The sequence below is a fragment of the Hippoglossus stenolepis genome, chromosome 10 (genome assembly GCF_022539355.2).
Source record: "Hippoglossus stenolepis isolate QCI-W04-F060 chromosome 10, HSTE1.2, whole genome shotgun sequence".
Taxonomy (NCBI): Eukaryota; Metazoa; Chordata; class Actinopteri; order Pleuronectiformes; family Pleuronectidae; genus Hippoglossus; species Hippoglossus stenolepis.
In genome coordinates, this window is record NC_061492.1 from 3,253,432 (window position 1) to 3,270,881 (window position 17,450).

Genomic DNA, 17,450 nt, shown 5'->3' on the forward strand with positions numbered 1-17,450 from the left:
CCACATGAAGCTCTTTCTTCCAGTGACGTCCGTCCATGCACGTTAGCTTTGGTTTTATTTCTCCCTTCAACTCAGTGTTTGTGCTTCTCACAGAGTTTGGAAATGAAACTGCCCAGAAGAGTTACTTCCTGTTGCTGTGGTCAATCCCCAGACTGCATTGTGAATGGACTACTTGGGGAAAAAGGTAGTTTGAATGGTGCTCTGTTTATAGAGAGACCTCGAAGTCGATTTGTTTTGTTTTTTAACGGAACTGTTCTGTCTTTGGCCGTAGTGTTTTGTTCGGGGGCCTTTTCTGTTTTGACAGGAAATGAGCGAGATGGGAAAAGACACATGTTAACGACCAGTTTAAAACCAGGGATGTTGCAGCTAATTGTTGCCTCGTGAAACCCCCAGACACTTAACAGCAGTCCTTTAGCCATCTGCAGACATGAACTCTGGAATATGTCCATGTCCTTTTCTTTGGCTTTCACATGAACAATACAGCAAGAGATTTTCTGGATGAGACACGTTCACAACAAGAGTAAAATACCTGAAACGTTCCAGCGAGGGGTGGAGCCTGGGTGGAGCACATAGAAGGCAGGACATGACTGATCAATTCTACTGTGGAAAGCTTGGTTTTTTGTTTACAGCTCATCAACACCAGCGTCGATCATATCACCAAAATCCCTCGTATATTCAAAATAAATATGATTTGTGTCCATTGCATGTTGTAATCGTCATTTTCCTGGACCATATTCTCACATGGGCTCTCTCTGAGTATTTGTATTTGGGGCTGGCAGGAAAAGTCACGGAAAATATATGGAGCAACTGCCTCGGACATTTGCGTTCTCACCCACTGGAACATTTCAGTGTATGTCTGAAAGCAGCCTGTGTGGATGGTTGTATAAGCAAGTGAGAGAATATCGTTTAATTTGGACTGACGCACATTTTAAATTCATTTTGAAAAGCAATTTGCGCTACACAATCCACTGGCTCATGTCAGCGTGGCACTGTAGCGGGTAACTGTTGGTAATGAGTGTTGCCATAAGGCTGAACTGGATCCGACATTCACACTCTTATCAGATCACTCCTACAAAAGCCAGCTTTATGCTTCTCGGCACAAAGACTCCCAAAGAAATGCAACTGAACAGCTTTATTATTTTATTTTTATTGGTATGAGATAACGCATTAGCCAAGAAGTTTTTTTAATTTTTTTTCATGTGGATCGTGGTTATGAGTCTTTGCAGTGGGATGATGTGCTGAACAAATGCTTTGTTCATGCCACTTAAAGACAGAATAAGCCTCTGACGCATGTTCATGTCCTGGCACCGACCCCCGACTCCCCTCCCCCCCAATTTCTAATGCAGCTAATGTGCAACTCTTTGCCAGCTAATTCTGTGACTTGAGTTTGCTGTTCATGTTTTAATGGCACGTACAGTTTCCATGAGCAAGCTGTTATCTTTTGAAGCAGCTGGATCAGGTTCATGAAATAAATGCCAGTTGGGACTTGATTTTCTTGCACATTTCTCAGCTTTTAGGTTACAGGTCAACGTTATTGCACCTCTCCAGCAATATATATTCACCTTTTAGGTCTTTCTACAACTGGCCTCCTCATTCTAGGGGTTATTGGTCATCCTCTCTGCAGAAAAGACAACTTCAACTCTGCTCTCTGCAACTAATGATCATTTTCACTACCTCCACCATGAGGTTGTTTGTTTGTTGTTGTGTTTTTTTAGCACAATCACACAAAATCGACTGAAGGAATTACCATGAAACTTGGTGGGAGGATGTGACATAGACCAAGAAGGAGCCCATTACATGTTGGCATGGATACGGACAAAGGGGCAGATCTATGAACTTCTTGTTTTTCTTCAACATGTGCTTAAAGGAGGAAGAAGATTTAATGATTTGTTGTTTTTCAACAGTGTAAAGTTCCCTCTTTATATTTACACTCAACAAAAGCATTTTCCTTCTCAAACAGTTGCCAACCATATCTTTTTGTAATTTGGAGCGAGCTTGTTTACATTCATGTTTACCAGCTGGCAGTCGTCTTCTTTCCTTTTTGCTGGTGCGTTGCTACATTTCTTGGCACGTGATCACCAACAACTGTTGTGGAATAGCATGAAAATGTTGGCAGGCACGTGCACGGCATTCCCCGTGTGTGTAGAAATGTTGCTCCACGTTATCAAAACCTCCACAATTTACCCATTTATATTCCTAACTGATTGATCCATCACTTCTTTCGGCACCAGTTTGAATCAATCTCTTCATTTTTAAACACCAGCGCTGTTGTTGTCCTTGTCCGACATCAACAGTAGTTTTACTATTTTCTCTTTCACAGCTCCACAGCTCTCTGCTTTGTAGTAAATCTGTCGTAGACGTCTGTGTATTATATGCGTCCACATCCGTCCTCAGGCGCTGTCTGGAACCTGAAGGCTGACCTCACTGCTCTAAAAGGCCCCACTCAGCCACCAGCCTGCCAGTCCAATGTAGAGAGCAATTACCTTCGCGACTGTGCTACTTTTATCTCATTCACTTCAGCCTCCTGATGCAGAGACGCAGATATTTGCTCCGTCCCTTATCTCCTCGGAGTCATTGATGTATTTACACAGCCGCACACAAAATGGCAATTGGTCTAAATGGCCGCGGAGCTGTCTGATAATCTGCAGGAATCTTGTGAGGTGGCAGCAGTTAGTGGCACTCGGCACATCTGTGATGCTCAATGTCACCGGAGAGGATTTTGTTCCTGCCGACGACTTTAATCTGGTCTCAGCAGAGATGTGATGCATTTAGAGGCCGATGAAAATACACACGTGTACACACAGCACAAAGTCTTTTGAAGGGTTTGACGCAGCAACATTAACAAGAGAGGATATAGTCACATTTATTGTATTGTGTATATAGTCAGGTAGCTCTTATCACACTTGCGTATGTTTGACAGCTCATTTTTCTGGTTAGTTTTGGGGGTGAAATGTGAGCTTGACTTTTCAACAACTTCCCTGCAGGATGATTGTAGTTATCGTCCTAAACATTTTCCATCACACTCAATCTTGGTGTTTACGTTTAATTTCTTCACGCACAAGACATCCCTGAGATGCTCGTGTTTGTGCGTATCCCCGGAAAAAATGTTTCTGCTATCGAGGCAGATTTCTCTTTTTGCAGAATGTGCAGAATCATATGAAGCTGTCACATGATGTCCCCCCCCCCGCCCCACTGAATTGCACGGGGACACCACAGTGAAAAGTTATGCTGTTTTCCCTAATAGATGTAAATCATCGTATCAGCAGCTTCTGTGCGTCTGCCCAGGCCGTCTGGAGGGAAAACCCTTCTGCCTCAGTGGCATTTACATTCTGTCTGAGCGTGCTCTTTTCCCCTTCAGCCTGGTTGTTGCCTTTTGAATGAGGAGTCGTGTTTGCTCTCTGCTCTCATGCTGCACCACTTTTCCATTTGTCGACCACTTGGCTCTGCTGCAAAGACGCTGTTTGCATGAGAAAGAGCAGCTGTTGAATGTCATCGTGAAACGTGAGGTTCTGCCTGTGTGGATGTCCGTCTAATGGTAGAAGCACCCGCTGGCTCGCGCTCGTATCCCAGGACAGAAGAGACAGATTCTGTTTAACACAAGGACAAACTCACAGACGTTCAGTTGTACCTTTTTAGATTTCTCTAACTTTATGCTGTAGTGCTGCACAGAGGTCAAAGGACCTTTCTGGCGGTTCTAGTTAGCTCGCTCGTGAACTTTACCTTCTAACCTCGTGTTCAATAAATCTGTGAACACGAGGAAAACGTTGTAATGCACTGTATGTGAAGGTGGATGACAACACAACCCCTAAAAGTGGAGCCCAAGCATCTTGTTCGCCCCCTGGTGGCCTGCCACCATATAGGTTATAAACCCTGCGTCCTCCAGGTTCGTGAACAGGACACGGGCCAGACTAAAAACTCAAAGCACATGTCAAGGATGGTTTCTGTCATTTAGGTTAGTTCTTATCACACTAATGTATGTTCACGTGTTCATTTTTGTGGTAAGTTTTATTTATTGCTATATCAAAGGTGGGAAAGATCATGATTGACAGCTGAGACTGACTCCTGATTGGCTGAGACTCTGCCTCTGGAATATCGTAGCGTCATTTTTGTACAATGGACGGAAGTGGAAATGTGCTTATCTTTATTTACAGTCTATGAAATAAACTTGCAGGCATCTCAAGTCTTGGGTGAAAGAAGTGATTCTTTCCTGCACGTAGAGTCAGAGTGACCTTCTCTCTCAATTATACAGAATATTCACAGTGATGAATTATGTACCATTAATAACAAAAGGTGGAGGGGGACATTTCTTGAGTAATGGAGTTATTAAATTTTACATGTGGCTAAAATGACTCTTGTGCTTTATGTGATTTATGAAACTTTATTCCAGGATCAAGACGTGTATTCTAGAAGCTTTCAGCTCTTAATTGATCATTGACCGAAGATCGAGTTTGTTAATTGCTTGGAAAATGGTTGATTGGTTAAAGGGAACTTGTTTTGGTTCAGTTTCATTTAGTTCTCATATTTCAGATAAAGATTTGTTTCCTTAACGTGCTGTCTGCATTTTTTTTATTACAGTAAAAACACGAAGTTTAATGTAATGTACGTTAATGTAACTTTCTTTCTTTACTGCCTTCTGATTTGAAAATGACCATAATATATCTGCCCCCGGCGAGAGATGACATTAGACCGTGCTTTGACTTCTGCATATAAAAAGTCTCTTTAAGACTTGTTCACCCCCACCCCCCCCTTTCATAAGCCACCATCCGCTCTGCAGCAGACACATGTTCGATTCAATGTCCTTGATCGTTGAAAAGGACTAAATTCATATACTCGGTGGTAAATTGCTGAATTTCAGAGAAATTACAGTTTGTACTGAGAAGAGATACGATCAAATGTCTTCACTGAAAGTCACTCTTAGTGTTTCCTCTGGTTTTATTCAGATTAATTTAATTTCCTCCAGATGTATTAATGTAGCACCAACATCTTCTATATCTATAAACTGGGAATTTAAAGAAGCAAATGGGAAGACATTTTTAAAGTGTGATTACTGGAGAGGCAGAATTTCTCTACTTTATTCAACCAGAACACTTTCAGGACATTTCCCTTGAAGGGAGATGAAAGCCGGGTCAGCACTTGACCCCCGCTCTGGTCAAAGCTTCAGATTTTGTGTTTTGACACCATTAAGTCATTGGGGCCACTTGATGAAAATAGAATTGGTTGACAAAGCCGTCAAATGTTCCTTGCTCAATTTGAAAATCACTGTAAGCCCAGTAATGGGTCTACGACAGTAATGATTTACATTTTAATGATGTCCTGTGTTCCAGAAGGATTGTTTTTGTCACAGCGGTAGTTGAAGTAGAACACCGTGCTCAGGACCAGCAGCAGTTTGCGTTGCGTGGCTGGTAGTGAGGTGGGTTCAGGGGAGTCCAGGGCCTGTTGCCCTCTGAGAGAGCCTTGTTTGTCTCCTCAGCCCAGAGTCCCAGCAGGCACCCGGTGGCATTAGCACTGAGAGACCTGTAATTACAGCGTCCGTGCACTTGTTAGCTCACCGCTGAGTCCCGTGAAAGAGCTGTGTGAGGCTGCACTGTTTGTCATTGTGGAGAAGCGGTTCGGTCTGACACTGTCTGCGAGTCATCTGCGCTGGTGCACAAGTTTCAGAGATGACACGAGAGCATTTTTTGCTTTATAGAGTCATGTGTCCGTGCTGTAAAGTTGTCGTTAAGTTAACAGCAGCCAGGGTCTTGGACCTTGAGCCGCCCTGCCCACACAGCTCAGACCACCGGCCTGCACTTCAGCAGCTGCGGGAGCTGTGCAAAGTTTTCTACAACAACATGTTGCGGCGCAGCTGTTGCCAGGATACAAAGCAATTCAGTGGAAGTGGCATTGCTGTGTTTTTACGAGTTTGTGTTTATCATCGCGTGTCGTTGGCGGAAAGTGTGAAAGGTCAACTTCCTGTTTGCGATAATGATTTGAGTTTGAGACAGATTATCAGTTCGGTTAAATGTGGAGAACTCGAGCTCTTATCTGTGACGTGTGGTTGTTTTCACCAGCAGGCTGAGATCTTTAACTGCCTCTCGCAGCTGAACATGGGAGGAGGGTGTTCTCTGCGGCTTTCTCTGTAGACGCTGGTGTGTTTTGGAACAAGGCTGTGACTGGGTGTGTGTGTGTGTGTGCGAGCAGAGTCATTGCACCCTGAGACCCACATCAGTAATGATACAATCTCTGACTGCATCTAAGTGTCCCCTGTGTAATGCAGCTCCTCTGCGCTGCTGTGTCATCAGGCTGGAATTGATCAGGCAATAACAGGCCGAGCTGTGCACTTTACTTCAGCAGCGTTTTGTGGCCGACCCGTCGCGTCGGCCTCGGATAATAATTTGCTGCGAGGTTTAATCATTCTCGGCCCCGGAGCCGTCCTGGGTTTGTGTTTACCCGCTCGCTCCGCTCTGCTGATTGGCTCCTGTGTAATAACACCGTGTGGGATCAGGGCTGCAACCTGAATGGTGCAGTTTGTATTTCAACGCCTTAGATGATGACATGAAGCTGGTATCAGCATTAGAACAGACTTTAAACAGTTACATTTAAATATATAGGGAAGGCACATTAATCAGTTTAGTGTATTATAATACACAGAAAGCATAAAACATAAAGAAACTATCAAAAAGAATGATGAGAGCTGCTGCTAACTATTATTTTTTTACTACTGAGTTAAGGTCTATTGTTAACAACATTAGTAATAGTGAATATTTGAGACTGGACCTGTTTCTGTCATACTTCCTGTTTACACAGAAAAGTTAAAGTAATGTGTTACAAAAGTACACAGTTCAACATCCTTAAATACAGGGGTCACGTGATAAAGAATATAAATATCTGCTTGGTATTATTATTATTTAATTAAATAAATGTTTTATTAAATCTGTAAAAAGTCATTTTAAATTTGTGATTCTCTTTTTTTTGGTCTATGCACAAACAATTTCATCACTAATTGGATTTTATCCGTTTATTAAAGTGTAAAAAAAAAATGCTTTCAGCGAATTGCACATTGGTCATAAATCTAATTATTGGTCCAAATGAAGTTTCGTACAGTCTCTTGCTTTTTATTGTGATTCTTGCACATTTCAGCTTGTTTATATATTAATAACATTTTCCTTAGTAACCTTGAATCTCTTCTTCTCCTCCAGGCTGACGGGGCCGTCTGGTTATCTGAGTGACGGACCAGGCAACTACAAGTACAAGACCAAGTGCACGTGGCTCATCGAGGGACAGTAAGTGCAGCACTGATCCAACATGTCAGTCAAACACCTGATCAACACTTTACAGCAATTATGCCGTTCGTTTTTTACGAACTTGACAATTTGTCTGATACTGACTGAGTCTCTTAAAAAGTTTCTTAAGTTAGTGTTTATAGTACTTTTTTTTCCAGATTACAGTAGAATATTAGGGATTAAAGAATTTTGTGTATTGGCCAGATAAAAACACAAATACAACAAAATTTGTAGAACTTGGCTTCAGGATAATAAACACGTTGTTTTCATTACAGCAAATTTAATCGCTGATACCAATATGTCTGTGAAAGGCTCTTATAGGCACATTTGTATTGGACCCAAATGAAATCGTGTTGAGCTCATTATTAGTTGTGATCCAAAAGTAATATAATTTTTGAGGCGTTCAAACATCTTTGCCACCAGGAACCCCCCCCCCCCACATATGGACTCATAAGTAGCCTGAAGAATCACCACATGAACGTGAAACATTGAATTAGCTTCTACAAAGGAAGACTTCCTCAAACCCTTTGCTCAGCTGTGAGATATAAAAACTATAACTCAATAATGATTATTTTTTTTCCCGCTGGTGCAGATAATGATTATTAGACAGAGCCCCCGCTGTCGTCCTTCACTCGGGTCCATCTTTCATACGGGGTGTACAGTATCCAGACGGTGATGGATGGACGTTAACGGCAAAGTAACCGCGAAGAAATTCGATACTCCTCCAGTATTGTTCAAGTCAGCATAACCGCAGCACGGAGTATCGATTCAGAGCAACAGTTCTTCATTTCTCTGGCTCCTCCAACCTATGAGCTCTTTGATTACATTTACATTTTGGGCTTTGAGCCAATGCTTATTCAGAGGGATTCACCGCAGGAGGTCACAGTTACTGTTCGCTCACCTCGACGCAAGTGTAACCACTTCAGGGTTTCTGAACTCCTGACCCCTTTCCTCCTCCTCCTGGATGGACTCTCATCGCCCGGCGGTTTCATTGCGTTCTAATGGCTCTTTCATACGCCGTCTTCAGCCCTCAGGCTGCTCTTGACAGGAGGTTAACGTCTCGACACGTGCGTCAAAGTGACCAGAATACTTTGAAAGTGGTTTCATAAGCCTCCGACATGCATTCACTTAAAGCTTCCTCTGCAGATGAGTGTGTAGAATGACCTGAAGGGACTACGGCTGCAGACCGGCAGTGATTTGAAACATCTGGCCCCGTGCCTGACATGCAGTGTGTTTCATAGGCCCCCTGATGATGATGGTGGTTCTTGAATTGGAATGGGATGTTTGACTCCTCACTCTTAATTCACCGATCACAAGTCTTCTTTGTGATCAAACCTTGGGGCTGCTGCCATTCTTCGGTTTATTTGTCTGCACGGGGGGGGGCGCGAGGAGTGAGTCACCGTTTCACTCCGACAAATTAAATTTCGAGGAGGAAAATGTGACTATTCATAAAACCTCCTGTACATCTTGTGCTCTCGTCGTTAAAACGCTAAATGGGCCTTTGTGCTCCTTCCCCTCCTCTTTTCACTGATTTCATTTTGCGATGTTAACCAAATTTAGAGCCGCGGCATTTTGGAAGAATCTCATGAATGTCTTAAATCAAAAACTGATTACACAAGCTTGTTTCTCCTGCCTTGATATGCGATGCTCTTTACTGTAATAACACTCTGCCATGGACGGTTCGTTCATTCATTTAGCTCAGCAGCAAGTTTAACTTCCTGTGTGATGTAAAACTTCACTGTCAGATTTATCAGGTGGATTTTACACAAACACATGAAAGTTTATATTACCAATTAAGTATATAATTATATTAAATGTATATTCTTCAGCGGTTCATTCTGTGATTTCATGCAAATATAGAGCAGATAACGTTCATTCACAACAAACCTTTACAACGCCCTAGTGGATAAATACGTTATTAAGTTATAATGTTCTCAGTCATCTCATGTCAACAATGGCATTCTCATTGTGTGTGTGTGTCTGTGTGTGTGTGTGTGTGTGTCTGTGTGTGTTCCAGGCCCAACACCGTACTGAGACTAAGGTTCAACCACTTTGCCACCGAGTGCAGCTGGGACCACCTGTACGTGTACGACGGAGACTCCATCTACGCCCCGCTGCTCGCTGCCTTCAGGTACACTTCCTGTGGAGTTGTCTGAAGAGTGAAGCTCGACGTGCGTTCGATTTCTTGAGGGGAAATCTGCGTCTGCTTTTTTTTTACAGGGTTGCAGGGATTATTTTACAAACCACTGCTGAACCATTTAATTACACCATTAAAAATAAATCCCTTCCAATAGCAGCCTTCATTTTGACTCTTGTGTTGTTACTGCAGTGGTCTTATCGTCCCTGAGCGTTACGGGAACGAGACGGTTCCAGAGGTGGTGTCTCAGTCCGGCTTCGCCCTGCTGCACTTCTTCAGTGACGCTGCCTACAACCTCACCGGCTTCAACATCTCCTACAGGTGAGATGAACACACACGTGACCATGACTTGCACTACAAGTCACATTCACCCTCTTGCCCAAGGACACTTTGGCATGCAGGGAGCTGGGGATCAAACTACCGACCCTGCCCCAAGTATATATTCCATTGATTCCATTTTTAAAAGTTAACCCCTTGAATGTGATACCTCCTTTTTAAACCAAAATGATCACATTTGTGTTTTTAATTACAGATGAACTTGCTAAGAATAGGTCAAATCCTTTTCCCTTTGCCAGTAGAAGAGTGGGCCTTTCAGTTTTTTCCCCAGTGCGTCGTTTTCGGAGTCTTCACTGTTGCATCTTGCACAATTTGAAGAAGAGAATAATTCTTGCACGTGGTTACTAAGATGTAGTTGTTCTTGAAGTTCTGTGTGTGTCATATCTTGATTGATTCTATTCTCATTGCAAAAGCTGAATGTTGTTTTTACGACCAGTGGGAAAACAGGCTTTACACGAGGCCTTTGAGCAAGTTGAAGTTAATTTCGTCAACAGGCTGTTCCTTCAAAACAGATGAAAACATTTTTATTAGATCTGGTCATTTGTTTTTAGTGATTTTTTTTTTTAAGAAGGGAGTTTCCTCATATCACGTTGCTCCTGAGCCTCTGCAGCTGAGTGCGTGCTGCTGCCAAACGGTTGAGTTGGCATCTCTGAGAGTCCACAACATGAATCCACGATGGAGGCAGCCCCTGGATCAACGTCTCCACCGAGTGACACGTGTGTTGATGCTAACTCCTGAGAAGGAAACGCTCAGTGCAAAGGATTTCTCACGGCGTTGAAAGGCCCACTTCCCTCCCTCAGAACACAGTGACTCACACAAACGTATTACTTTCTGCATGATTCACTCTGCACACGGACACGACCGGTTTGACGGCACTTTAGCAGGAGGACGGTTGTCCACATGTGTTTTTTTACATTGGGTCGTTACACCAGCTGAGTCGAGAATGTAAATCTTTACGACCGCTACTGCTTTAAATGCCATGTTTTAGTTTCTATCAATTCAATTTCCCCTGAATATCTTTACATTTTTTAAGGATGATCGGTTCAGATTGAAACTTAGATTAGTTTATTTAGATCTATATTCAAGTTATAAACAATAGACTGTATATAGCTGTGAATGCACGCTCACGCTCCTCAAACTAAACATAGAAAGATGCTGTTCCAGTCGGTTCAACTGGGATTAAAAGGAACAATATTCTAAAAGCCAAAGTGGAGCCTGTCTCTTCCAAACATCTGCAAAAGGAACACAATGGACCCCTGCGTCCCCCTCGCCCCTCGCTCATTGGTAGCGTCACCATAGCGATGGGATTGAAGTTGGGCAGAGAAGCAGCGAGTCGGATGAAAGCAAAGTGCCCCCGGGCCCCTCGGTCTTTGGTGTCTGGAAGAGGTGGCAAAGGAGGCGAAACATCAAACCATCAGACTGCTGAAGGAACATGAAAGAACGGCGAGGGCCCCGGCGTGTCGTCTGTCTCCCTGCAAACACGTCTGTCTTCAGGACCGAGAGACAAACTTTACCTTCTTCACTTCGGTCTCTTGCTTTGATGGAGGACGGTGTGTTTAATTAGAGTTTTACTGTTGTTTACTCGTCATTATTCCGGCGGATTCTGGTCTCGTCCAATGTTCACAGTTTCTTTTTTAACATTTACATAAGGAAACTGCGTTTGCTTCTTTTTTCTTGGTTTTCTCTCCATCGTAGGTTATGAGTGGGGGTCCTGGTTTTGTTAATATCTCATGTGCATACATTAGGATAAGAAACTGAGATGACTTTAATTCTGAGTTAGTTACCATGGTAACTCTGTGAGCATAACATGCTGGCTGGCAGGTTTTCTTAAACAAACCCACAGGAGTGACTCCTCGACTTCTCCTGCTGAGTCTGAAGAAACTGTCTGACACGACGCTTCAGTCTTTACTCACCGAACCAGTCAGGACTCAATAATGGGCCAGAGACATTCAAATCAGAGTCTGAGCAATATGGATTTTTGTTGTAGTATGAAATAATATTTTTTTTAGCATACTGTTTTAAAATTTCAGATGGTGATTTTAAATATAAAAGCCCTTATTACAGAGACATGTAATCAAGGTTTAACCATGAACTTTGTTATGAATACCTATAAATAAAAAGAAGAAACAAATATAACCACATAGAAAAATACATATAATTTTTTTTATATAAAATGTATGCAAAGATGTAAATGCTCATATTTTTTCATGGTTTATTCTGTAAAATATAAATTTGCATATTGGCAAATATAAGCATGACTGCAGCTGAAGAGACTTTAATATTTAAAAACTGGATTAAATGTAGTTTTTAACATTCAATGACTTACACTTGAGTTTAACCTCAATGCTTTATCACCTGTAAGTCAGCAGAATCAGTGGGTTGTTACTGGGTGGCACTCTGAGGCCACAATCATAGATCTATAAACTTATAAAAGTCTTATCTGTTTGACCTCCATAAGTAAAAAATTAACTTTTCCACTCTTCCTCATTGCTGCAGTTTGTTTTTGTTTTTTTGGGGTCAATCATTATCTCTACAGCTCCACTGGAGTTTAGATAGAAGCTCTTTATTTACCCGTTGCCATGGTGAGTCGAAGGATCTCTGCTCTGTTGATAAAGGCTTTTTATTTCCATTCAGCCTAACGCAGGGTGAACATACTCAGAAGCGAGGGAACTAATGCAGATCAGTTTCTCTGCTCAGGATTCATCATCTCAGAGTTCACAGTCCTGACTCAGACTTTGGTAATGTCTGTTTTCTGAAACCAGCCTCAGCCGTGAGGTTTGTTTTACTCTGTTCACTCATCGGCTGCTGGTTTGTGCCAAGTGAGAGAAAGAAGAAAACTGGTCACCAGCAATAATTAACTAATGGAATTTGAGATATGTGTTCCCTGACTCCTAACAGAGGAGATAAAGGTACGAAAACAACCTCGTACTTTCAAACCAGAGAGACGCCGTGTCGCTGTTTTACTGCAGATTGGGGCGTGTTTTGCCATCTGCTCTGCGGTGCCTGCGGTGACTTGATATCTGCCAGTAACTTCAGCCGGTAGTTCGATGCTGTCCGAGCGCAGGCGGCCCTCTGAGAAGACTCGACAAGTGTTGAGGCAGGTGCTTGACCAACTGATCAGGGAGGACGACGCCAGCAGCAGCAGCACGTTCAGCTGTCTGGAGCTGGTGAATGTTGCATATTCCAGCTTCAAGCCTGCGGACAGCTGAGCCACTCCCTCCACTAAAGCACATCTAACTCCCCAGTTTAAAGGTGATCCTGATATTTTATTCACAGACTTCTCTCTCTCTTCTCCACCCCCTCTCAGGGTGAATTCCTGTCCCAACAACTGCTCGGGCCACGGCGAGTGTCGTGTGGGGAACTCCAGTACCTCGGTGCTCTGCGAGTGTGACGCCAACTGGAAGGGAGAAGCCTGCGACGTCCCGTACTGCCTGGCTGACTGCGGCTACCCCGAGCGAGGTCGCTGCCAGGACGATTCCTGCGTCTGCAAGACGGGATGGCAAGGTGGGCCGGCGCTGCTGAGGCGCTGCTTCGCTTTGCCAGTGGATGTGACCTCATTGTCTCATGCGATGCGCTGGTTTGAGTAACCACGATGTCATCGGGTTGGCCTCGGCAGGCCCACGCACGCCAAATACTCCTCAGCTATTAAGATAAGCTCTCTACTGGGCCTGCGTTCTGTGCACAAGAATGAACAGTGGCTCCGCTGCCATAAATTTAAACTGCCAAGATTCACTTCCACCAGCCAAAAAATGACTAATACGGGATATCGGTGGAAACACAGTGCGTCTCCCTTCCTGTTTCTAATTGATTTTGTGCTGCAGTTATGGCGCTTTCAGTAATAACCAAACCCGAAGATTAGAGGTAACAACTCTGCCTCTGTTTGTGTTTCTGTCTGATGCAGAGCTGCTGGATCTCAGTCAGACAGTGTGAAGTGATTAGAGCTGGGAACAGTGAAATACTGAGGGACTGTATAATTAGCTTGGTTCCGGACCACCGATTTGTCGCCCACATCTTAGACTTCTTCAGCAAATCATATAGAATGAATGGAGTGAGCAGAAAACGCCAATTCAGCCTAATTATCAGGCTAATTTATAACTGAAGTAGTCAGATAATCTGGTAAAGTGCCCTGAGTAGGACCCTCTGAGGATGACTGCTCATGTAATTATTAAAAACACATGATTTAGAGGGAGAAACAATATGTTGAGGATGAGGTCTCTGCCTGTTGACCCTCCACTGCTGATCAGCACTGAGCGATTTCTCATTAAACGTCTTATTTTGCTTCACTTGAAAGTGGAAAAAATATTCCTGCACCAACCCTCATTAATTTAGCTTCTTCTGTGCACATGTGAAATATATATATATTATTGTTTTATTTGTTTCCTTCTGTGCTCGGATAGTCAACGAGTCCGTCTGAAATCTGTACAAACAACAAAATATCTCCCTGCAAACGCACAGTTTGAGCACAAGCAGAGCAAATCTAAGCACCAGCGGGTTATTTGAGTGCAAGTGTCGGGTTTTGAGTGAAGGTGTTAAGAAATATGACAACATGCGAACTCCACACAGAAGGAAGGAACTGGGTCGGACCTGCATTCAAACCTTTTCCTCCTTTAAACCAAGACCTGGAATAAATGTGGTGAAAATCGCAGTTCAGCACTAAGCTGCTCTATAGAAGTAGAATGATAATGTTACAGAATGATACTGACTCCATCAACCAGATTTTGCCTGTTTATCAGTTGATTCAACCCAGTTCCCCCGTTGCTGAGCTCCTGCTGCCCCCACAGCCTCCATCTGCTCTGACCTGTTGCACTTTGATAAACTCTGATCAGTTTTCTCATCATTTTGAGTCATGAATATAGTTTTTTTTTTGTATTTTATATGACGATGACCTGCCATTACTGTACTTTTTTTTATAAAATCCATCCATATGAGCCTAAGCACTCTATTAGTTCTTAAATGGCTCCACTGCGCTGCCGCGCACAAGCCGAGACAACAGCTTAATTTAACTGCAGTTATATCAGCAGCTCAGTGTGCTCATGATCTAATTACCAAAGCTGAGGGAGTCGGGGAAACAGACTGGCAATTTTTTTTAAGCCTTTATTACCCTGTCATGGTGTTTTAGCCGGAGAATAGGACACTTAGTGCACTCGGCGCTGCTCTCTTCCAAATGAACTCATTTTCTAACCAACTGCACGAGCAGAGACAGATGTCTGCTCAGTAAATCCAGCCGTGCATTCGGTCTCTTTCACAGATGTGTAGCTTCTACAAACCGCTTCTTGAAGGGAGGATGAGTCCAGCTTCTGTTTTATGGAAATGCCACCTCGGTGCAGAGGTAATTGAGTTTGCTCAGTGATGCTGGAGTCGGATTGAGGGGTATTCGCCTCTGGGGGACTTTCACTGCCGCTGACCAATACAAAGAGCAGGATGGTTAATGTGACCTTGATTGTTCCAGTGAATCACAACACTTCCTGTCACGTGGTCACCTCTGCATTGTTTTATGCAAGTGGTTTACATCCTGTCTCTGCTGCATGGTGCAGCCATGGCACTAATTAGCTGGTGAATGTTTTATTCCAGGCAGGTTTTGCCTTTCATCAGGTGAGGATGGTGCCGACATGAGATGAACCGGATCAAACGACTGCCCTGAAACCTCACCACAGCGTGTGAGATTCAAACGATCGACAGGCCGAGGGCGAGCTTTCTATTTCTGGCGTTCCAGTTGTTATTGCCCAAAAAACTTAGAAGAATCCTTTCCCTTCATTCAGGAGCGATTCCGGTTTATGCTGGTGTTATTGTTCTCGTCCAGTAAGAGGGGAAGGCAGCTTTGGCCAAAACATTTGTCTCTAATGAAATATTCCACTCAAATTAGTCTGACCTTTTTAAAAACCTGATGCTTGTTCAGGGTTTCTTTCCTCCAGTGTGGGTTTTTAAAGGTTGTTTGTGAACGTTAAAGTTAAAAAGCCATAAGAAAAACCAAGTGTTTGAGACAGAGGCTGAACAGAGGATCAGCAGCAGTGGACAGTGTGAGGACAAGCATCATCAGCCTCACTTATCTGAAGCCTTAAAATGCTCCTTAAACTTTTCTGCCTTTCTATCAATGCCTTGCTTTCATAATTTAATAAACTTAACACATTTCGGATCATAACTCGTTCATTTCAGCGAGAGCAGATGGTCACAGTTTCCTGTTCACTCTTCCCTGACTGCAGGACATTAATGTGAACTAATGAAGCCTGTGAGAGTTTAATCCACTAATACAGCAACTTTTTCACAAGCTAGAAATCTGGTGGAATGATCCCCTAAAATGTCTATTGGGGTTCGTTTATCCTGTTTATCACAAATGCAGAATTGTTTAGTCTCCATTCAAGCCTTGATTCCTTCTGTGGTTTCTGTTTTCTCCTCAGCTCCAGACTGCTCCGTCTCAGCTCCTGCAAATTCCTCCTTCTGGACCCGGGAGGAGTACACCGAGGCGGGGCTGGCTAAGGCCGCCCACAAGGCTGTGGTGGACCAGGGCATCATGTGGGTCATCGGAGGTTACGTCTTCAACGCCTCTGACTATCACGTGGTCAAAGCGTAAGTGCTGAGCATCTACAGGAGGATTTTAAGGCGTTTTGGCTTCTGCTCTTCTCGCTTGTCATGAGTCCTGCCGTTCGTATGAGACGGTAGAGGAGGTGCTTTTGAAACACAGCGTCTCTGTTGCAGGAATTTAATTATTTTTAACTTGCCTGCCTGGTAAACCAAGTGCTGGAGTATTACTTGGCCGTCAGGAAGAAGCCACAGGACTTCCTGATGGTTGTAAATGAAGAGGTCGACGGGACAGAGCTCTGCACAGACGTGAAAAGACATGATTAAAACCATGAAATTACAGGATAGGCTGCTGCTCCTCGCCCTGAACTCCACCCAGTAAAGATCACACTGATTCCCTTGACTCACGTTTTGGTTTCACGGTCTGCTGGCTGGCTAAGGTCTCGTTTTATTTCTGTCCAGGGTCTTTTATATGAGACTGTAAAAGATCTTATATTTGTTGTTCTGACATATTCGAACAACATCATAAATATCCTTCACAGCGTCACTTTTTACACCGTACGACCGACGTAAATGAAAGACACACGATCCGAGCTCATGATGATGATGTCATGATAACAATCAAAGCATTTCCTGTCTAGGAATTGTCCTGTGAGGTCATCGGTTGGTTGTTTTAGGAGGATTCAGTCGTTAGAGGTCATTGAAACTTTGTAACCTTGATTGAGACAAGTTTATTCGGACGCTTCTGTGGATTTATCAAGCACAGTCTGTTGTGCGGTATTTTAGTTTATGTTTGAGCGTGACAATAATTTCAAATGTGTTTGTGACTTGAAAGTTTCCCTTCTGCTGCTTTATTGACCCATTCGGATCTTATTCCATGCTGCATTCAATGATTCAAGCAGTTTCCCAGTGATCGGACATTGTTCCTCTTCATTTCATGGAGTTTAAAAGTGAGGAATTGTAATCTAGAACTGTGTAAAAAAGACAAACCATTTGGAGCCAGGTGTTCCCCACGGACTCTATTTTTGTCTGGCTTCATACGTTATCACAGACTATGTCCCAGATACATATTTATATATTTAGAGATACAGAAACTCACTCGTCAAGTCGTGAAGGAAATCGTTTTCTTTTACTTTGATGTGTAAAAATGAGCACAGATGAGATGAGGACACATTCATATAAAACCGTTTGAGACGCTG

At 43.2% G+C, this 17,450-nt stretch overlaps 1 protein-coding gene across 3 annotated transcripts in view; it reads left to right on the forward strand.

Annotated features, from left to right (window-relative positions):
- Positions 1-17,450, forward strand: part of atrn (attractin) — a 113,304-nt gene that overhangs the window by 5,020 nt on the left and 90,834 nt on the right. For all 3 annotated transcript variants that reach the window (XM_035168953.2, XM_047341591.1, XM_047341592.1), the window contains exons 2-6: positions 7,179-7,262; positions 9,280-9,393; positions 9,592-9,720; positions 13,043-13,239; positions 16,131-16,299. In XM_035168953.2, coding sequence (XP_035024844.2) covers positions 7,179-7,262; positions 9,280-9,393; positions 9,592-9,720; positions 13,043-13,239; positions 16,131-16,299 — 693 coding nt within the window. The remainder of the gene's footprint in view (positions 1-7,178; positions 7,263-9,279; positions 9,394-9,591; positions 9,721-13,042; positions 13,240-16,130; positions 16,300-17,450) is intronic.